At 31.6% G+C, this 22577-nt stretch overlaps 3 protein-coding genes across 28 annotated transcripts; 1 reads left to right on the forward strand and 2 right to left on the reverse strand.

The window, feature by feature from the left end:
* Positions 1-6401: 6401 nt before the first annotated feature.
* Positions 6402-11397, forward strand: LOC100812171 (uncharacterized). 26 transcript variants are annotated; one of them, XR_005891105.1, is made up of 9 exons: positions 6406-6631; positions 7262-7718; positions 7959-8566; positions 9188-9241; positions 9348-9663; positions 9764-9962; positions 10676-10792; positions 10895-10983; positions 11195-11397. XR_005891105.1 is itself a non-coding variant. In XM_014774512.3 (5 exons), exons 2-5 carry the CDS (start codon positions 7320-7322, stop codon positions 8733-8735), a joined length of 960 nt encoding a protein of 319 aa, XP_014629998.1. In that variant the 5' UTR covers positions 6405-6631; positions 7262-7319; the 3' UTR covers positions 8736-8892. The 26 variants fall into 26 exon arrangements, 4 of the variants coding, with proteins under 4 accessions (XP_014629996.1, XP_006578160.1, XP_014629998.1 ...); XR_005891108.1 differs by having other exon boundaries at positions 10676-10726; positions 10877-10983; XR_005891099.1 differs by having other exon boundaries at positions 10676-10726.
* Positions 11398-11402: 5 nt separating this feature from the next.
* Positions 11403-15774, reverse strand: LOC100786337 (UPF0481 protein At3g47200). Its single transcript, XM_003523647.5, has 2 exons — positions 12913-15774; positions 11403-12819 (listed from the first exon to the last, which is right to left on the reverse strand). The coding sequence occupies exon 1, from the start codon at positions 14184-14186 to the stop codon at positions 12942-12944; it is 1245 nt and encodes a 414-aa protein (XP_003523695.1). The 5' UTR covers positions 14187-15774; the 3' UTR covers positions 11403-12819; positions 12913-12941.
* Positions 15775-18173: 2399 nt separating this feature from the next.
* Positions 18174-21238, reverse strand: LOC100813067 (GTP-binding nuclear protein Ran-3). The gene is made up of 8 exons (XM_003522579.4): positions 21036-21238; positions 20893-20962; positions 20670-20726; positions 19646-19763; positions 19124-19213; positions 18835-19014; positions 18656-18733; positions 18174-18381 (listed from the first exon to the last, which is right to left on the reverse strand). The coding sequence occupies exons 1-8, from the start codon at positions 21036-21038 to the stop codon at positions 18312-18314; spliced, it is 666 nt and encodes a 221-aa protein (XP_003522627.1). The 5' UTR covers positions 21039-21238; the 3' UTR covers positions 18174-18311.
* Positions 21239-22577: the final 1339 nt, after the last annotated feature.

Genomic DNA, 22577 nt, shown 5'->3' on the forward strand with positions numbered 1-22577 from the left:
AGAACCTTCATAAATACTTGTTAGTCCTAATATTTTTGGTACTAATTTGTGTAGGCATATACTTTGGGAAAAAAAGTATTATTTTTACATGTAAAATAATTATTTGAAAATATTTATTTAAATAATAAATAAATAAAATGATAAATTTGAAAAAAATTATGTATAAAGAGGAGGAATCAAATTACAGGTGTGACTTTGACACTATTATTCCATTTTTATAACTTGATATAAAATATGATTTTTATTGATACAACGATTGAATTATATCGACATATTATTAATATCATTTGTGTAAAATTTTGTCAAAATTAAACAATAATAAGATAATTGATGCATAAAATATGTTAGACTTGCACAAGAACAAGTGTACCTTACACAATGGACTCAAAAGTTCATATATTGAATCTAGAAAATCAGTTGTATTTCCGATTATTTAAACTTATTAAACTAATAGTAGACTAGATTCAAAATAAGATTTAAATATTTTTATGGTTTTGGTTTTTATAATAAAACAATTAAATGAATATATAGAGAGGTTCAAGTGATGATAATAATGATCATGGGTTATGACTCACTAGTATAATTTTCCCTAATCCTAATCTTAATGAAATTTTTTCCCCAATTAAATACTTATTCCCAAAATCAACTAAAGCCTACAATAATATGTTCTTTGCATTAAATCAATACCCAATAATCATAAATCTATCCATTTAAGTCAAAGGATAAGAACAAGTATAAAGATGATTAATTAAAGATTAACAAATCTATCGGGTATTACTCAAACTGTTTGATCATGCAATATGATGCAAAACATTATCTTCCTAAATCTATCAATTATATGCAAATGATCACTATTATGTTATTGATTGAGTATTAGAATGATTGGTTCCAAATAAACATTAAAGTAATTAAGAGAATTAATTAACATAAAAATAATGAAGAATTCTATTGAGAACAAGAAGAGGACTACATTTAGATAGTTACATCATTAGCTCAGAATGGACTAGCCAACTCATGATCAGAGAAAAACTAACAATCTTATATAAAAGTAAACATAGATATACCAATAGGCATGATCACATTTCGTACTAGTAGTGTTCTATTTAACTTTTAAAAACACTCAAGGTTCTCTCAAATTTTTAAAAAGATAAAAATAAGACTTGACTCCCTTTTACGAAGATAGAGACTTCTATATATAGTTTCATAAAAATATTTCACAAAAGGTCAAGTATAGCTGTGGTGGATGGTGCTTAAGCCTTAGGCTGTTATGGATTGACCACGACCGTGATGAGCTGACCATGACCATTATCAGATCTTTGATGCTATTCTAGGAGGATTGTTATCATCTGACCATGGTCGTGCTAATTACCATGGTTGTTATTAAGTGTAGAGTCTTCGAATCTTCATAAATTTGTGTATTTTCAACTCTTTCACTTAATTAAGTAATTGTACTTTTGCAATATAAAACTAGTGTCCAAACATGTGTTTTATAAAAAAAAATACATGCAAAATAGCACAAAAACTCACACAAAATACCACTCAAAAAATGGTTTATCAGTAATCAAACGATTCATATTTTAGTATATTTTGAAACGTTTATATTACATCGATTTTAATCTATATGCATGAATGAGGTAACGAATGATTTTGTATTAATATAAAATTTTGCATATATAATCTATGTGACAAAGACTTTCAATCTAACATTGAGTTTTAAGAAAACATTTGAAAGTTATAAAATAATGTAATAGTTACCAAAATTACACCGATGTGATTTCATCTTTTCTGAAATAGATATATTTCAAATGTGTCACTACAAATATACTAATTAAAAATAACAAAACTCAAACATGTTAAAAACAATTTCAAATGTATGAAGTAGTTGTCGTTATTTGGAATTTGTTTAATACCGAAAAAAGTTAGCATTGTGTGCGATTTATTTGTAGATATCAAAGAAATAAAAGTTTGTTCCATATCAATATATGGATTTTTGGTGAAGATATTTATTTATTTTTTGTGTTTGTGATAAAAAGTTTAATTTAAAAATTGAAATTAATTAATAAGCAAACAAAAAATATATGTCATGTTGTTGATGGGAATAACTTAAGGAATAAACAAAACATTTGACAATATTCGTATAGTTATTTTTCTTTTCTTTGGTTCCTCAACAAAAGATGCTTTGTTAAACTTCATACTCCTATATATAAAATCTTTTGTCCAATTTGATTCAAATGATTCATATGGAATGGACGCAAGCAATATGTCTATAAATCATAATGTTAATAAACATTCAGAAAACATGGGATAATACAAAGATAAGAAAAATGAGAGAGAAAGGAAATAAAAACTAACCATACATTCTCAATACTAAAATTGTCAAGCATACTCATTACTGAAACAACTAAAACAACAAATCAATAACCCTGGAATAGAATGAACATAATGAAAACTGAACATAAAGAGGCAACCGAAAAAGATTCAATTTGTTTTAAAGCAAAGAACATTTGTGTGCATCAAAATGAAAATGAAATGAGAAAGATTCCAATTGTTATTAAAATAGATAACTTAGTAATTATAAAAGAAGAAAAAAACTTTAAGCAATGTGCATGGAAGGAAAAGAACGTACCACTATGAGAATGAGATAGATGAGAAGCCTTAGTGATGCAATATTAAATGAAAAGTATGACAATTACACAATATTAAAGTTACTAATTAAATATGTAGTGCAACTTTGTTAAAGGATAACAAGCGAGAGTTAAAAAAAAAAGTGTGATGAAAACGTTTTCTTAACATACACCCTGATGTTATTTATTAATTGTTTTCAAATGGTGCATACACAAACTTTCTATTATACTTTTTCTATATTAACTTTTCGCACCATTTTTTTATACTATTAAATTTTCGTAAAAAAATCATTATTCATGAAATATATTTTATGTTATGATAGTTAATTATAAATAATATTAAATTTAATTACATATTCATAAAATTATTTATCATTTATAAATATATATTACACTATATTTTCATCAATAATAAAAGAATGGAATTACATATTTTGAAAGATAATTTATAAATATATATTATAATATAATTTTCATGAATTATAAAGTATATATTTTTAATTATAAGATCCTTATTTTTATCATTAATGTTAAAAACAAAAAAAAAATATTATCATTTATGAAATATATTTTTAAACAATAAAATTATAAAAAAATGACTTACCTGTGTGTGGGTATATTATAAATCAATTTAAAATAATATGATAGGAAAAAGTGATTTTAATTATAGTATATAAAATGAATAGCAATTGGGAAATTAGAATTTTGATCCAAAGCTTAAATCTTTAAGTTTCTTAACAATTCAACAACAATTATCACATTAGAATTTTGATCCAATGACTCTAAAACTTAAAAATGTGAAAGTGAGCCTAAACCCAATTCACCATGAGTCCATCTCAGATCGGACTCGGAAAAAACAAAATTTTTACAATACTTATAAAAAACAATCCTGATTTACTTAACTTGCAGGTGAGTGGGTTCTAGCTGGACTGAGTCAGATTGGCCCACCAACCCACTTACATTAAAAACAATACAATAATGATAATAAATTAATAATAGAAGGAGAAAAGAGTTTTTAATTTTGATTAATTTCTCTCTTAGACTCAACTCAAAATGTGTCTCCACTAGTAATCTCGTGAACATGAACGGTGAACCCTACTCCATCATAGCACCACCAAGCCACCAATAGCACAATTGATCTGCCACCACCATCATCGTGCTTGCACATGCAGTCATGCGACCCTTGTGCGTGTCACTGCTCCGTCACCACTGCTTCGTGCTCACCAATCGTCATGTTGCAGACTTTATTTGTCCCAAATCAAAAGTTTCTAATTAAAAAAATAGAGAGAAAATGCATTTAAATTTTTTAAAAAAATATTGTTTTAGATTCTTTTATTATAAAAAAATTTAGTGAATCAACCCACCTAATCTACCAACCCATGGTGGGTTGGACCGAGTTGGTATTTTCATGTTTTATTTAAAAGTAAGTCAGACTGGCTCAGTCCGTGGTGGGTCAACTCGTATGGATTGGGTTGACCTGTTTTAATAGCCTACTAAAACTTTCAAGCCTCCTTTACATATACTATATAGATAGTTAGATACAATTTATAACATTGGTAGAAGCAAACTGATCTCTTGGAAAATTTTGAAGAAATATACACTGAAATATTTGATGAATCTATACAACATTTTTTTTTTTTTACAAAGTGCAACATTCTATGTTTTGATGATTGTAAAATTAAATTTCAGAATGATTATAATAGAAGGTTACGTTTATAATGTTTAGTATGATTCATGTTTGAATGATTTGAATGATTATAATAGAAGGTTACGTTTATAATGTTTAGTATGATTCATGTTTGAATGATTTGAGGTTATGTTTGGTTATTTTTAATGGTATGTTTAGAATTTGGATAATTTAAGAATAAATTTCCAATTTACTCTTGATAATTTTTAATTAATTTATTTATTGACTTTATAAGTAAGTAAAATGCAAATAATGGGTGCGAGTATGAGTATATAAGTAATTGATGAGAATTAAAATTGCTAAGTATGGAGATGAGTATGAGTATTTTTTTCATGCTAATAACAAAATAACGAAGCTAAAAAAATAACATGAAATTCATTATAGTTGACAAAATATTATAAAAAATAATGTTTGACATGATTTTTTATCTATTGTTAGCATAAAAAATTATATTATTAGCCAATTAAAATTGACAATTGATAATTGCAAAATTTGGGTTTAATTGATAGTCAATTTTGATCAAGAATGATTAAAATTTCTCTATTTTACTATTGTTTTTAATAAAATAATGAAGAATTTAATATCATTGTAATATTTGACCAGCAGGATTCAAAAAAAGAAAATTTCAAGTGCTTTGGATGAAAATTGATGCAAAAACTTAAAGAAAAATTGGAAGACTGAGATAACTCGTTTAACGTATAAGACAGACTCAACACATTTTTTTCGCTTGACGGCTAGCTCATGTTTAGCGCGAAGGTTCACGAAGAAGTCCAAAGGCGCGCTTAACGCAAATCCTGTGCTAAGTATGTGATCACTGTCGTACTCGCTAATCCCAGCACTTAGCATGAGGTCGCGTGAATTTAAGCTGCATTATGCCTATAAAAGGAGTAGGAAACAAAGGAGAAAAAAAACATTGAGACTCAAAGCTATCTAATGAATACATCATAAACCCTGAGTATTTCAACTAGGGAAACCGTATTTCTATGTCCATTATCCCCTTCTCTTTCTTTATTCATCCCTTCCTTTCTTCTATCCACATGAGTCTCTTTCATGTCAATGAGAGGCTAAACTCCATTATTGGGAGCTGAGATGTCAATTCTTGTAATGTAACTCTTTCTTATTATCTATTTAATGCAATTCTATTTTCATTTCTCTTTTATGTGTCGATCTGTTTATTATGGTCTAATTATCCATATAGTGTTTAGGGGGTAATACATTGAAAAATGATTATTTTCCAAGGAAATGGGAAAGGGTATCTAAATGAAACTATTGTTAGAAATAAATTGATATTCGTTTAGCCTATTTCATGTATTTTTAATCTTATTGCGATTTATTATTTTTATCTTTACAAAAAAATTTGGGAGAGAAAAATAGTTAAATTAGGCTCTTCATGCGAAGATAGAGTGTCTTAGTAGATGTGGGTGAAATCAAAGGTATCATTAGATAGAGAAAATTATTAACATTACATCACAAGTAGTTTTGACATGTTAAGCCCAACATATTTGTATTATGAATTCATCTCTCAGCATTTAAACTATTGTTTATTTGTTTATTTTCTTCTCTTTTTCGTTTACCCTCAAACTAGTTTTTGCATCACTTTAAATATAACCAAAGTTCATGTGAATTCGAAACTCGGACGTAAGTTGATTTTAAAAAATTGTTCCATAATATTGACATGAACTTTATTTTTTAAATAGACCTTATACAGTAAATATATTAAAAAATTTATTTAGAAAATACAGTCAACATAAAATTCTTTTTTCTTATATAGTAAATTTTGTTTTCTAAATACATCTTATATAATAAATAGTTTCAAATTACTTCTAATAAAAAAGTTTCAAATTACTTTCTGCTTAGAAAATATAGTCAACATAAACTTTTTTTTTTCTTATATAGTAAATAGATTAAAATCACTTTTTCTAAATAGATCTTATATAGTAAAAAGATTAAAATTACTTTTTCTTTAGAAAAAATAGTAAACATAAACTTTATTTTCTTAGATAGTAAATGGATTAAAATTACTGTTCGTACAACAATAAAAATTTTACCGTACCTGGCCTGCAAATGGCCCATGAGAAATTGACTCAATCCCGTTTGGCCCATCTACCGTATTCCACCGTCATATTTCTCTCAACCTATTTTTGTCTCCGCTGCGCCCATAAATTGCACATTTGTGCCATTTTTGAAATTTGATTCTTAGAAACCCTAATTTCGTCGTTGTTTCAATACTCTCTTCCTTGGAAAAATCAAAAGGTGCTCGCAGGTGCAGCGTTTAGTTCAAAGATTGTAAGCGATCTTACATCGTGAATCATTGATAAAGGTCAGTATTCATCTTCTTCATTTTTTATTAGAGTTGTTTCGGTTCATGTCATCTTTTTCAATTTCGACGTTGCTGCTTCGATTTGTGATATCTGCCTGCGCGAATTTTGATTTTGTTACCTCTTTTCAGACCCCTTGGTTTATTTTATGTTGTATGCTTTTGTGTATCGTAGCTATTTTAAATTTATGATCACTTTTCAATTAATCGCGTAGCCAATTTTCATTTGGAATTTGTGTTTTTTGATTGGAACATATGTCGGAGGAAAAATTATTGTCTCGACTAATAAACATTTTTGAATTTTAAATTAATTCGATTAACGCACCTAGACTGATTAGTAATTAGTGAGCTTAATGTTTTAAACTGCGGTTGCGGTTTTGTCTTGTTTATTTATTGTGGGAAATTGCAGACACTTGTGATCACGATACAGCTGCAATCATGGGCCACAATTACGGTTGTGATGCGGTTATTTGACTGTCGCTGACCTTTTTTTGAAACCTTGGCACTTGGCAGGATTGTTTTTTCATAGTTGACAAATGTTGTTCAATATTTTCTTTGAGTGGAACACGAAAATAATCTCTAATCCTTTAGGGTATCTATTATCAATAATTTTGCGATTTTCTTCTGTGATAGTAACATTTATTTGTGAAACGTCACTGGTTCGTGTCTGAATTGAAGAAGTGTCATCACCATGAGATTGAGAAAGGGAAATAAAGTGGAGATCCGTGGCAATGCTGATGGGCTTACTGTGGAATGGCGTTGTGCTCGTATAATTTCTGGTGATGGGCACACCTACAGTGTCCAGTATGACTGTTCTAGCACAACAAGCGGGGCTAGCACTGAGAGAGTTTCAAGGAAGGCCATCAGACCATGCCCCCCTCTTATTAAAGGTATTGAGAGTCAGGCAGCAAATGATCATGTGGAGGTTTACAATGCTGGTTCTTGGAGAGTAGCCACTGTCTTGAAAGTTATTGGTGGAGACTTCTACTTGGTAAGGTTGTGGGTATCTTGCAAGGAGTTAAAGGTTCGCAAAGTAAACATGAGGCCACGTCAATCTTGGCAAAATGGTCAATGGGTTGTCGTGCCAAAGGTGAATTTCTATTTACTCAATATAGTACAACTTAGCTTCTGATTTCATTTTTTATTTTAGCCAGTATTCTCAAAGTTTGAGCTATTTGCTTAGTGTTAGAGAATATGGTCAATTTGAATATTTTTACCCTTTAAGTTAGTATTGATATTGTTTGAGAATTGTGACACTTCTTATTTTTCATGACTACTCTGAAATTTGTTGCCATGCCTTGTCCTTATATGTGGTTCATGCTTGTTCCAGGGATCAGGCAAGTCTAGCTGGTGTTTGATTTCAAACAGTTACAAGGATCAACCTGAAAATCAGTGCAGAAATATTTTTTCCCCAGGATTAGATGCCAGTGGTCTCCAGGAATCTCGTCTGGCCTCATCTTCAACATTGAAGAGAATGTCCCCTTACTCCTCTGTTATTGAGGCTTATCCCAGAAAATTAAGGGCGGTTGAGAATATGGGTGAGTGTGAAAGGTTCAAAGCTGTAACCACAGCCCCCTTGCTGCAAAAGGTAGATGCTGTTGCTTACCCACAAAATATTATGGGTGAAAAATGCATGCATACTTCCTTTACTAATGGTACCAACCAATGTTATGAAACAGGAAAGGTGAATCCTTGTAATGTTTCAACACACTTTTTTGAGAGAATTGAAGAACCTGATTATTCTTGTAGTGATCTGAGTTCAGTTGGCAGTTGTAGTGTGATAAGTAGTAACTCAAATAAATTTTCCAGTGATACTTTAGCAGGTCCTTGCCAGGAAGAAGATACCCTTTACAGTGATGCAGAATCTCTAGATGTTGGAGATGTGGATAAAGGAGGCTCCACTTCTCCCAAAGAGGTTGTAGCAGAAATTATTCATAGGTTAGAGTTGCATGCCTATCACAGTACCCTTGAAGTTTTGTATGCTTCTGGTCCTTTAAGTTGGGAACATGAAGAATTGTTGACTAACCTTCGTATTTCACTCCATATTTCAAATGATGAACATTTGATGGAGATAAAGAACTTAGTTTCATCTGGTCAGAATTTTTAAATGTTTACATATGAATTCATCATTTGTACAGCCTTATTTGATTCTGAACTAGAGTGCATAGTTTTGAATAATTATTTTTTCTTTAATATTTCTATTTTCGGGAAATTATGTTGCTATACTCATTATGAATATATCAAGTTATGACGCTCTTTATTTATTTGTCGTACTCTCTCTCTAATGTCCTTTTCAATGTTACAATTTCTTAGTTTCTACACATGCAATGATTTGCGGATGTGAGATTCGTCTAATTGTTTCTTTAACTACCTTATGCTCGTGTATATTTAATTTCCACGTAATGATTAATGACCTCGTGGATTTACTTGGACACCTTGATTATACTATTATCGATCTAAAATCTTGCTCAATTTGGATAGAATTTATTAGCTATCTATTTTTTGAGACCAGCTTTTCCACCATTTGATTATCATTGACGAAACAACTACATTTTCCAGGGCCAGTTTAGGAGGCTTGCATGCCTTGCTTCCAATGGCCAAGTATGATGCTAGGTTTGCTTCTTCTCTCTCTGCAAACTAATTGGTGATGCCGACCAATAATTTTCTTTCAGAGATAAGAAATTTCTGACCACTGTTTTCTCATTGTCATTCATGCCAGAACATGAACTTTCTTATTAGCTGTGGACATAATCCTCTCATGGAAGATCTTCTCATAGTACAATACAGATAATGGCAATTTAATTCATTTATTTGCATGCCATGTGGATTATCTTCAGTGTTACTTGAATATGTTATCCTGTCAATTGAAAAAATAAGTGATGCTAGGATGTTTCAGTATGTGTTATATCAGGGTAGTTAATCGCACTGGATTTCTGTCACATGGCCTCCCCATGATGCATAAGCAGATGTGTGGTGTGTTGACATGGCAGCAAATTGCAGCTGCAATAGTGCTTTGTAGCCATTACTCCAGACCGGTAAAAGTCTTGAATTGCCTCCATTTTTGCATCATTTACCTAGTTATTTTAAGGTCTTTTGGTCAATTTGTGTAATGTTCTCTCCACTCTCCAATTCCAGTCCATCAGTGCCTGCCAGCTGTCCTGCCTTGTTCTTGTGTGCGTGATGTATTGTGCAATTTCCATTTCAGTCTTCTGTTTTCACAGATCCATGCCCTCCTCTGTTCTGCCTTAAAAATGAACACCACTGTTCATTTCAGTATTTCTTTTCTTATTCTGTGTGTATTTTTGCACTTTGCTGTCCTACTGCAATTGACTAGGTAATTATGCCTTAAATATACGGCAAATATGCACTACAAATTACTTATTTTTAATGTACATAATTTTTGTTATACCGATTATCACATTATTTGGTGCCTTGTTATATCGTTTTTTCAATTGGTCACATGGTGTCTCTAGTTATTCATCACTTTGTTTGGCTTGGATCTTTAGAATTTAAATTAGTTTTATCAACATTGCTTACTCATTTGTTTGTCTCCGTTGTTAAAGTGCCTGCTTTCTTTTGGAATCTCCTCTCCTGACATATTTGAAATTGGCATATAGGACATGGCTCGCAGTTCTTGGGTGGAAATTACTTCAATAGAGAATAATTTTGTGCTGAAACTTTTACTGTATCTAAGAATTTATAAAGAAACATGGGAATAGGCATGCACCCATTTTACTCAATCAGCTCCTTTTTTCTTTTCTTGCTTGAGCTGTTTCAGTGCATGCAGGTGTCTTGTCATAAGTTCAAAATGTGTGACATCTCTCCTTAGCCACTCTATTATCAAACATACAAATGACTATTATTATCTTAATTTGAGTTCTTATATGACACAATAGTGTACTTTTATTTATTTATTTTTATCAAGAAAAGTGTTGAACTTCCATTGATTGCTTTGACATGGAGCATCATTTTTATATCAGTTCTCATTGAGGCTAAATTTATGTTTTTTTAATCTCTTGTTTTATTGATTTCGTCTCCACTTTGTAGGGTTTACAGGAATGTCTACTGATTGCTAATAAGATCCGTTGATGACATTGTGTAAACCTTGCAACCTTATTATCATTGTGATTCTTAACAGCCTATTTTGAAATGTTATATGGATGAGTAAATATCTTGTCTATTAAAAAACATAGTTCCCTCTATTTTAATCCAATGCTGTTTATTTTTTTTATTGTTAAATTCATTTAGGCTTCTGGCTGTGTACAGTTTTGGTCGTGGATACTGTGTCTCATTATATTGCTACTATTGCTGGGCTGATTAATCTGTTGACTTGCATATCAAAACGCTTGTGGAAAGTAAGTACCTGAGAAGATGATGCGAATAAGCAACTCTGATGTAGTTTGCCTGTATCTGCGTGTGTAAAGTCTGACTTGTTTTCCGTATTTGAATTCTTTCTGATCATGTTACGATGCAAATAATCAATTTTAGTCGTGTACGTAAAACTGAATGTTTAAATTAATGTGCTGTTGTATCAATCACAACATAATCTCTACACTTTGCTTTCAGTAATGAACTTATCCGATGCTGATAGTTGGCCTTAATCAGAAATTCAGCGCAAGATCGACCTTATTATTTGGTGCAGACTTTCTATTTCGATAGTTGCCAAGCATGTGACACCATTAGTGGTTCTGATTTAACTATTATTTTTCACATTTCCAATTTCTGGCTTGTAAGTTGAGTTTGTATTATCTATTTTGCTCTGTTTCATATTTTCTTTTATGCAATTGAATAACGTACCAGGTCTTCTTCATCCATGTTTGTTTACCAAACATTTTCAACGATAGTGCAGTTTTGTTGTTCATTGTAGACAATTGGGATTTTTAGAATCATTTGACGTCTGTATACAGGAAATTTCTATGGAGCAGTTAAATATCGGATGCTATGTACTGTCAGTTTTGTATTGGGGTAAAAGTGATTTTAATTTTATCTTAAACATTTTAGCTTCATTTGTTAAAAATAACGTCAAATTTACGTACTGCTTTTATGCATTGTATGCGAAGCAAACGGAGCAGTTAGTTAATTTAGTAGCCTTTTTTTAATTTTATTTATTTATTTATTTATTTTAGCTTTGCTTAATATGGGGCTTAAAAGGTTTCAACTTACACAATAAGGAGTTGAGACAAGGCTGATTGGAGTTCGTCCAACAAATCTTTGTGTCTGCATGAGTCTCAAGGAGGGGATAACTGCTTCATATTTTTCCTTACTCTATAGTTACTATTTCTGTCAACAAAGCAGATTACTCGTGTGGGCTTCAGCCCTTATTGCTTTGGATTGGGGGGTAGCCTTCTGCCATATTACTCTTGACCCAAACGATTTTGGCCGAAACTGGAAGAGTAAAACCTAATAATTAAAATTGGGTTTTAAGTTTTTTTTTTTTGTCATTACTTTTAGTCTCTGCATTCAGGTAGTATTATTTGATGATGTAGCAATTATGTTGAGTGACTTGTCAAATGTTGCATCATTAAGGGGGCTGCCAATTTTTATAGTATTTTTTTTACTTCATTTGTCAAAAGACTAGTTTATGAGAGATTAATTACTATTTATTTCATTAGATTCCGTTAACATGTTACTTGAGTGTAATGACTTTAAGAGGTGATTCAATTGGGGCTCTGTCACGGAACAATTGATGTTAACCCGACAAATAGTGATAAATAAATAAAAAAAATAGTTCAACAACTTTGATCGGTCAAAGTTTAGATTAATGGCTAGAAACATACGTGTAAAAAAAAATAAACACCTTTATAAATCATGAATGTTATAATTATAAAACTTGAATTTAACATATTAGCTTGTTTCTTTTAATGATACGAGAATAATTTTTGTAGTTTGTCTTCTCATTATGTAATGAAAGGTCAAAAATCTATTTTTGGATTTTTGAAATTCTTTTTATTTTATTGTCAGTGACAGATCCTAGAATTATACAAACCAAGAAGAACCTAGAAATATGCAAACCAAGAAAAATGAAAGTACTCAATTAATCTGTCGATAGTAATTTTTTTTCAAACTATTAAACCTTAAAAACATGTTACATTGCAGCATAGACTTCAAGAGCAGCATCGAACTTCATGCATACCTATAATTCCGTCCAGATATGAAGTTTTGGAAAAGGAATAATTAATTTGTTACAACACCTGAAATAAGGAAGTCAATGAAACATTTTTTAGAGAAAACAAATGCAGTGGCAATTGAAGAAAAGAATAAGAAAAAAAAAATTCAGAATTGACCTTGTCTTTAGGGGAAGGGAAAAAGCATTCTATTGTTGTATTACTTGCAAGACAGAACAAACTGTTTGAATTATAGAGAGAATAAGGAGAACAATTCCAGCAATGGTAGCAGCAGTTTGCCAAGGACTTTTACAATAATCCTGCCTCAGAGTGGACTTGGAATTATTCCAAGGGTTCTTACAAAAAGCATTAAGGTCTTGGCAGATAGTAAGGTAATGGGAATTGTCATTTCCTCTAATAACATTTTTCAAAAGACCATTAAACAAGTTAGCCACAGAAGCATTATCCTCTTGCCAGTTAACGAGCACATTCTTTCGAACCAGCACATCCACATCTCTGCTGGTGTTTATAAGGAGATCCAAAACTTTAGCGTAGTCTGTAATGTAGGATTCGTATGGATAGTGACACAACTCCAAAGCTATCATATTGCGTAACAAAATTTCAGTGGAATCTTCCACTTCCAACTGCGGGATTTGAAGAACCCCTTCTGAAAATCTCAAGTCTAGTAAGCATTTACTGTGGATGTTTACCTTAAAGCTCACCCCTGCTTCTAATAACTCAGTAGCACTAGGAAAATGTTTCACGTATGTATCAGTCCTAGAGGGTCGTCTGTTTAGAGGATGTTGCAAGTGAAAAGTTCTAATAAGATCCGTGAAGTGTCTAATGTTAGTATTATTATTAAAAACCAAGTTGGATCTATTGTAATTGTCAAAATAGAAAAGGGTAAGCTCAAGAAATGAAATGCCGCTAGATGTAGAGGCAAATGACAGATTGAAGAGACCCTCAAGAACAAAAAAAGGAAGTTGGTTTTCGAGTAAACACAAGTCTTGGACTATATTGGTGAACAACAAAGGTGTTGCAAGAAACCTGTCGTCGCGTGACCATGTACCAGAAATGATTCTACAAAAGAGCTCAATTATAAAACCGGAATCTACAAGGATGATATCCACCAGTTCCTTCTTGCTGAATTCAAGGGTGTCTGAGTAACAGCGACGAAAATCGGGCTCCACCTCTTCTATGTAGCGGATCCAACTGTCCAAACTTGTTTGGGTTCGTTCCAGAAATGCTTTGCAATAAAGTAGTTTGTGTCTTTCCATATTTTGGAGGCGAGGATGGCTTTTATGATGAAAAGGGCCAATAGAAACAACCTTTGGTGTGTATGCATCATCGTTGAACTTGCGGATATGAAAGGGGACTCTGTAGATGCAACACTTGTCAGTTACTGGTGCCTCTGCCCCCTCCAGTATGGCCTTAATATCATCGTGGTTCGTCATTCTAGTTATTATTGAAGTGAAATGAAAACGGGCAACGAAATAAAGAAACCTATGTCGCCTTGTCGTAGCAGGGAATTATGGAACAAGATATTACTCGATTCCTTTCTTTGAGTTAAATTTCAAGTTCATTCTCTTGGGTATTGTGCCTTTCTTTAAGGGTTTATCAGAATAATCATCTAAGGGTACGGATACGCAGTATGTGAAGCTTGGCATCTTTGCTACTTTTTGACATCGACCATTAAGAATATCTTCAATGATTTCTTTCCAAGATGTTTAACGTTAAAGAAACCGTATACTTGAGCAAATTCATGTAGCATGATGCGCTCCTTCACTCTTCAGAATCATTTCTAATATAAAAAATGATATTTTAACATTAAAAGAATAATTTTTTCATACAGGTATAACACATTTACCGATCGAGGGAAAATGTTTGGTAAGGACGAGTGAAGAAGTTTCTGGAGAAGAAGAGAGAAAGGTCGATGCAGGGGATTGTTATGGAGAAAAGGATGCATGTGAATGTGGTTGAGCATTGCGGAAGGATCTGAAACGTTCATGTATTAGAATTTCTGCATCTCTCCCTCTCAGTATCAAATCTTAACCATTCACGTTCATGCAAATAACGGGGATAAACTAACGTTAGAATTAATCATCCTAAAACATAGTGAATCAGAACTCAAAAGGAATGTTCACAAAATTTCTTTGGATCACTAACTTTTTATTCAATGATTATTGGTCATAATTTTATGATTCCTAATAAATTTAGACCAACAATAAAAAATTTATTGATCAAAGTCTGTTAAAAATATTCTTAAAACTGGGAAATGTTTGTTTGATACCCGTGTGATGTATATACTCTTTGAGTAAAAAATATATTATGACTAATAACTGTTAATTCTTGAGATTATACGAAAATAATTTCAAAAGTATAACCGCCCGGTATTTGGAAATGTACGTAGGTAGGAGTAGCTTGCCTTAAGTCTGTATTTCTTATATGTTCCTGTTGAGATACTTGTAAAATTTTATAAATTATGTAGTAAGCTTGATTTCTTATCTGTTCCTCTTAGCAAGGTCGACTTTGTTAATCCTCTACTTGATTTTGGGACAATGTATAAAATTGTTTGAAGTCATTCACACAACTAGGCACCATTCTTAACTGGCTCTGTTCAGGCCTAACAACATATGTGAGAGGGGATAAGATGGAGCTAGAACGATATGGAAGTCTTAAGCTGAGTTCATCTCCCCCAGATACAAGGGTGGGAATTGGGTTTATAGTTTCTCAAAATGGCGACAATGTTGTATTCAAGTTTGAACTTTTGACTTTAACTGAACTCTGAGTTACTTTGATTGAATTGTGCTTCTTACATATTGAGTTCTATAATGTTCTGATAGCAACATTGCACTTTGACATGATCGAGCTATCATGAACAGGGAGTGAGTACTTGCAACAGCAACAGACACTCAAACACATAAAGATGAACTGAATTCCCTTACATGATGCCCAGGTCCTCACAATGGTAATATCATCTTGTTTTGGTATAATGGCAAAAATTTACAGTTGCATTGTAAGTATCTTTGGCCTGGTGTTAGGTTAACTTCAATTAACACATAGTGACGGCTGTTACTTCCTGCACCCTTTCGGAATGTAATGTTTTTTTACCTTTTGGATTGGTCATTCCGGAAGCCAAAAAAGGGGTGCATTCTGTAATGTAGTTTTGCATTCTGGATTGATCATTACATAAGCCATAAAGGAGATGCTGGAAGCAACTTAGGAGGTGCAGGAAACAATAGCCCATAGTGAGTTGATCTGATCCGCTGTTTAGGCCTATAATTGCCTGTTAAGTGGATTGAACTATAAGCCCAACCCAACCCAAGAAAATTTCATTGTTAATAACATAAAATTGAGATAAATGCAACACACTAGTAATTTATGCTAAGGGATTTACTTTGTGTGTTCAAGCAAAGTTATTTTCAGATAAAAGAAATTAGAGCACTTCAAATGGGTAAAATTTAAGCAATCCATTTTAATTTTTTTATCTCCTATTAATTAGTTTCGGCGGTATCCCGTCATAATTAAACAACTCGTACATATTTTATTCTAACAGTATAGTTTTAAGTATCCTTACATAACTCATTTTTTTTAAACACAAGTATATTTTTAAGTATCCTTACTTATTTTATTCTATCAGTATAGGTTAACTTCAATCAACACATAATGAGGCTGTTACTTCCTGCACCTCCAAGTTGCTTCCTGCACCCTTTCCAAAATCTTTTTTATACCTTCTGGATTGGTCATTCTAGAAGTCAAAAAAGGGGTACATTCTATAATGTAATTTTACATTCCGGAAGCCATAAAGGAGGTGTTGGAAACAACTCAAAGGTGCAGAAAACAATAACCCGTAGTGAGTTTATCTGATCCGTTGTTTAGGCCGATAATTGCCTGTTAGGTGGATTGAACTATAAGCCCAACCCAACCCAAAAAAAATTCATTGTTAATAACATAAAAATTGAGATAAATGCAACACACTTTACTGACTTTAGTAATTTATGCTAAGATATTTACTGTGTTCAAACAAAGTTATTTTCAGATAAAAGAAATTAGAGCACTTCAAATGGGTATAATTTAAGCAATCCATTTTAATTTTTTTATCTCCTATTAATTGGTTTCGGTGGTATCTCATCACAATTAAACAACTCGTACTTATTTTATTCTAACAGTATCGTTTTAAGTATCCTTACATAACTCAATTTTTTTTATAAAAAAAACACAAGTAAACATTGCTTATAAAAATAACCAAAGCATAATTTTAAACAATCCATCATGACACGTACATCTCCAATAATAATAATAAAAAAATAATAATATCTTAAGGAAAATACTCGTTGATACAAAAAAGTTTTCATAAAAAGGCACACGAACCCTGTTGATTGGTGACGACAATTTACAAACAAACTCTAGTAAGAAAAAGTTGGAGAGGATGTAGAACCAATAAAGAGTGAATTTTTGTCAAATCTAACAGGATGCCTGAATTGGTTTAAAATTGGGTTCGTGCAATTCGTGTAAGGTTTCGTACTAAGTAGCAATCGTCACGTCTTCAATTAGTATTGAAGATACCCGTAGTAGTTCCATTGTATATTAAACACCGAATCAAATAATTTGTGGGTGTTCAGTGACCTAATGAGAGGTGTCCGCCGCCTACTTTAGAATGTCTAAAAATGGAGAACCACAATTAGACCACTGGAATGACCAAGAAAAACACCCAACTTAAACTTCTAACTTCTTTTCAACTAAATATTTTATTTCTCAAGTGCTAAATGAAAAAAGGAATGCTTATATCGTTACACTTGTAAAACAAATATTAACAGTGCATGAAATAAAATATATTTCAGTCTTTAAATTTCACAGTCTATCACTCTATCCACTCCTGCTCAAAGAAACGGACCACAATTCTTACCAGTGCATGTTAACAGTTTATCCACACCGGCTCACAAAAATGGACCACAATGTTATATATACTAATGGTATTTACTAGAGTGCTACCAAGTATCAAGGCATTCTAACATACTCCTTCAAACAAATAAATTTATATAAAAAAATGTTACTAGCATTTCTTTATTTTATAAAAAGTTAAAGTATCAAGTGATCTTGCCGGAATCTCATTTCAAAAAGGATAGAGAAACAACCAAATGTCTTCTTGTTAGTTGTTCTGAAGACAAACCTATCCATATCCATAGATAACATATCATATGATAAAACAAATCTTATATAAGTCTGAAAAATTAAATCTAAATTGTATAATCATATATAAATAATTAAAATTTAATATAAAAATCATAGAATTTTTTAAGTGATCAGGTGACAATAAATTTTGATTATACATTTCAGATTTAATCTTCACACTCATATAAGATACATTCCTCTTATATGAGATATCACAATGTTTCGTGTGGGAATGCACCAGAGACACTAAACAAGGCAATAACCAAACATGAGCAAAACACCTCAATGATTAAATTTAAATCCTCAAATCCACGTCAAAAAATGTCAATAATACAACCCCAAAAACATATTTTGTAGCATACACAAAAACCATTAACTAAGTAACATGGTCCACAGACGCACAATTCCTACTCAAATTGATCATCATCGTCGTCAGGAAGGGGCTGACTAGCAGCTGCAAGAAGCTCAGCCTCGTGCCTGCAAAAGCCACCAATACATACATTATAAGATATCTAAAACGAACAATTTCAATTGACCAAGAACAACAATATTTTCAGTCTGATAGCCATGTTTAAAATAACACAACAGTCTAAAAACCCATCATCCATCTTGATTGTGGTGAATGGAGATTCACAGTTAGAACATTTCAAGATGCAATTCTATGATCTCTGTTTTTATCATGATGGAGGTCCAGACTAAGAACTAATGTTGCTGGATAAAGAACTAATTCAGTTAATGACAGGCAACTTACTGTTGTTGCGCAGCTAAATCAATTTGAACTTCTGGTGGAGCCAATGCAGGAGATTCTACAAAGTGCAAGTTAGTATCGCTGCAAATTTGACACAACAAAATGAGTTGAAATGCATTTAGAAGTTTGTAAATTTCTTACTTATTAATGTAGAAAGTAAAAATTAGCAGTATTTACCCTACCCTGCAAGTTTCCTGGCCAAGTACAAAAATGGCTTTTCAAAATTGTAGTTGCTCTTAGCAGATATCTCGTAGTACTGCAAATTCTTCTTCCTGTGGAAAGTAACCTGCTTTGCCTTCACTTGCCTGTTCTTGACATCAACCTTGTTACCGCAAAGAACAATTGGGATGTTTTCACAGACCCTGAAAAATCAGTTGGGCAGAAAATCTCCATAATCTGATGTAAGGAACTTGGTGCAAAATAATTAGAGATCAAACTGAAAAACAGGTTTTGAAGACTTGATTTACGAACCTGCAAAGATCACGGTGCCAGGTAGGGACATTCTTGTATGTTAGACGGGCAGTAACATCAAACATGATAATCGCACATTGCCCATGGATACTGCCATATAAGACACCAAGTTAAAAGCACTAGATAGGGAGCAAAACAGATGTACAGAGTAAATAAAGATTAGGAGATTTACATCATGACAAAATAAAAGCTTACAAAAACATTTCCAACAGAACAAATTAAATATCTCAACACAGTTCATAAATGCTACAGTTCCCTAGATATCTAACTAGTAACCAAGTCATCCCATAAAAATTAAGAGTACAAAAGCAGGTATCCAGGTAATTGACATGCAAAACTTCACAACATACAAATAGATTCTAAGCATTAAACAATGAGAAAACAAAATCACATGTCCCCATTAGGTGCAACAAATCATCACATGGGTCCACGTCCAAGTAAATATTAAAATAAAAGAGTCGCACATGACATATATTGATTCACAAACAAAGATTGCATCTCCTAAATACAAAAAAGACTTACTAATATCCATCTCTGAGGCCGCCAAACTTCTCTTGCCCAGCAGTATCCCAACAATAGAATCGAATCTTTCCGCAGTTAGTGAAAAAATCCAACGGATGAACCTCCACACCAATGGTCGCTGTTTCAGATCAGCAAAAACCACAAAAAAGAATGAGATAAACCCAACTAAAAGATTAATCTATACCAATATATAAAGGGATACAATTCTGTGCAACTGTTTTTGGTCTCCACATTTTTTAGACCATTCTATCTTTAATAACATTGAAATAGTAATAATAATTAATCCTCTTTAATCTCTTTTTTTTTGCGGTTTTGTTTTGCCCCTCACTTCTATCCCAATATCTTAGTTTCTACCGCAACAACACAACATTATACATATTAAAACTGGCTCACTAACCAAAACCAGGTAACAACCCACTAACCACTCTCCACTATTTCATTTATATCTCCTCTTTTATTTTGATTTACCCAACTATTTGTACGGTACAGTTATCTATTTATAACTTGAGAATGGGAATTAAAAAAGAATATTAGCTGCGTGGGGGAATGGTTAAGCTGCAGAGTTGACTTTTTCTTTCATTGCCAATGGCCTAAGCACACTACAAAGTCCCAAGGAATTAACCTTTTTCCCCAGTTGTTTTTATTCCAACTCATTTTTACACATCTTTCTATATTTTATTTCCTTTGTTTATTACTAATTACTGTTTTAATTAATTTAAAAGACCTTTCATCATAAGATATGCAGTCGAAAATTGTCATTTTCAACGAGGATGCAATTTATGGAAAAAGGAGGAGGGAGAATATTTTTTCAAAACAAAGATTATTGTGGTTTTTCTATGACAATTAATAATTTTTATTTTTAGTTGTGCTATCCAATTTGTTTTTAACTTTTCCACCTGGTGTGTGTTGAACAGAATTCGGAAATTGTAATTAGAATTTATTGTAGTATATTAATTTTTGACACAATAGCGTCGTGCCTGTGTTTCCGCTAGTAATAATAAAAACGATAGAGAAAGAATCTCACGTTCATATTTCTTCTCGAATTCACCAGTGAGATGCCTTTTCACGAAGGTTGTCTTTCCTGCAACACGAAATAAAATAAAAAATTAAATTCATAATCCGTAATGCGTATGACCGTGCCGAAATGTTTTGATCATAGAAAGAACCTAGATCGTTACGAATTGGGAAATAACCCTAAACTAACCCAAAGTGGATCGCGGAAAAGGAGAAAGAAAGAGGCAATTCACCTGTGCCACCGTCACCGACGATGACGAGCTTGAAGCTGGGGTAATCGACGGTTTGCTGATTGGGCAAAGCCTGCGACGAAAACAAAAGAATGAAATGAATGTGGAGAGAAAATCGAAAAACAGAGAGAGATCAATAGCATTACCATGTGTTTGTCTGGGAGAGGAAGAGCGAACGGTGAAGAAAAGAAAGTGATAGTGGGAACGAAACGAAATGAAAGGGTTTATAAAATTTTAGTTGGCGTTTGTTTCTAGAGACAGCCCCTCCTAGCGTTAACCTCACGCACCTCTTCCACCTGGACTTTGCTTTTTCGGTTGTAGATAGGCCTGCAGTTATAATTACACAGACAGCCCAACATAGAAATTACCACATATAAATATTTTTAGTAATTTTTTTTTTGTTGGCCAGTCTCTTAATCTACATTCTACAATTTTTCCAATGTATAATGTATTATTGAGTACATGAATAATTTAATTTCTGAAATTTTGATTTGTTTTCGCTTTAGCCTTTTGAATGTAATTTAATGAAATTAAATAAAATTCCTTTGAAGCTTAAATTTATTTGATTCAAGTCCTTAAATTTGATTGCTTATTATCATTTGCTTTATTTTTATACACTATTAATAAAAAATTAGACTTAAAATTTTTTTTAGTCCTTTAAATTTGGGTGATTATTTTTTTCGTCCTAAAAAAAATAATTTACTTTCATTAGTCCCTCAAATTCTTGAAAAGCTACTTTTAATCTCTTTGTTTAATGTGTTTATGGTTTCACAATTTATAAAGATTTTTAATCACAAACATTTATTTATTTATTTATTTTAAAAAATTATTTTTAGCTATTTTAAACCACCAAAATATTTGATTCATATGGTTTGGTGACTTTTTTTACATATTTTGTTGGTTTTGAGGAAGAAAAATTAAAAAGATAGATGTAAAATTGTCATATATTTTTTACATATTCTAACTATTTAAAATTATCAAAAATACTTTTTAAAGAAATTAAATTAAAAAAAATATTTTTGACAGTGACAAATTGCCATAAATTATGACAGTATTAATGAAAAGAATGAAAACGACTAAAAATAATTTTTCAAAAATTTGAGGATTAATAAAACAAATTATTTTTGAAGAAATAAAAATATAATTATCTAAATTTAAAGGACTAAAATAATATTTAAGTCAAAATATTATTATCAACTAATTAAAAATCATAATTGATATGACAATTATATATGATATTATCAATAAATTCATTATACACACTAATTTGTAATTGAATAATAATACGTAAATTATTTATTAATTTATTCGTCTTTTAAATATGTGGTAAATAATTTACTTGATTTCAAATATCTGCTAAAAAGAATGGCAAAAAAAAAACAACTCATACAGATAAATTCCATCTTTTAAAACCCGGAGATATAATGAATAGTTAAATGATATTCATTTGTTAACAAGACAATGATGAGTAGTACGAACATCTATAATCCACTATCTCTATTTGGGTTCTAAATTAGGCCACACATGAATACATTATTCATTTTTTATTCTTTCCAACACAAACACCTCAAAAGTATTTATTCTCTAATTCAATAACTCTATTTGGATTATTATTTGGTCCCACCAAAAAACTTACATTCGCTTGTTGTTTTAATTTTTTAACAAAAAAGTTTAGGATAGAAATATTG

This window comes from Glycine max, chromosome 4 (genome assembly GCF_000004515.6).
Source record: "Glycine max cultivar Williams 82 chromosome 4, Glycine_max_v4.0, whole genome shotgun sequence".
Lineage (NCBI taxonomy): Eukaryota > Viridiplantae > Streptophyta > Magnoliopsida > Fabales > Fabaceae > Glycine > Glycine max.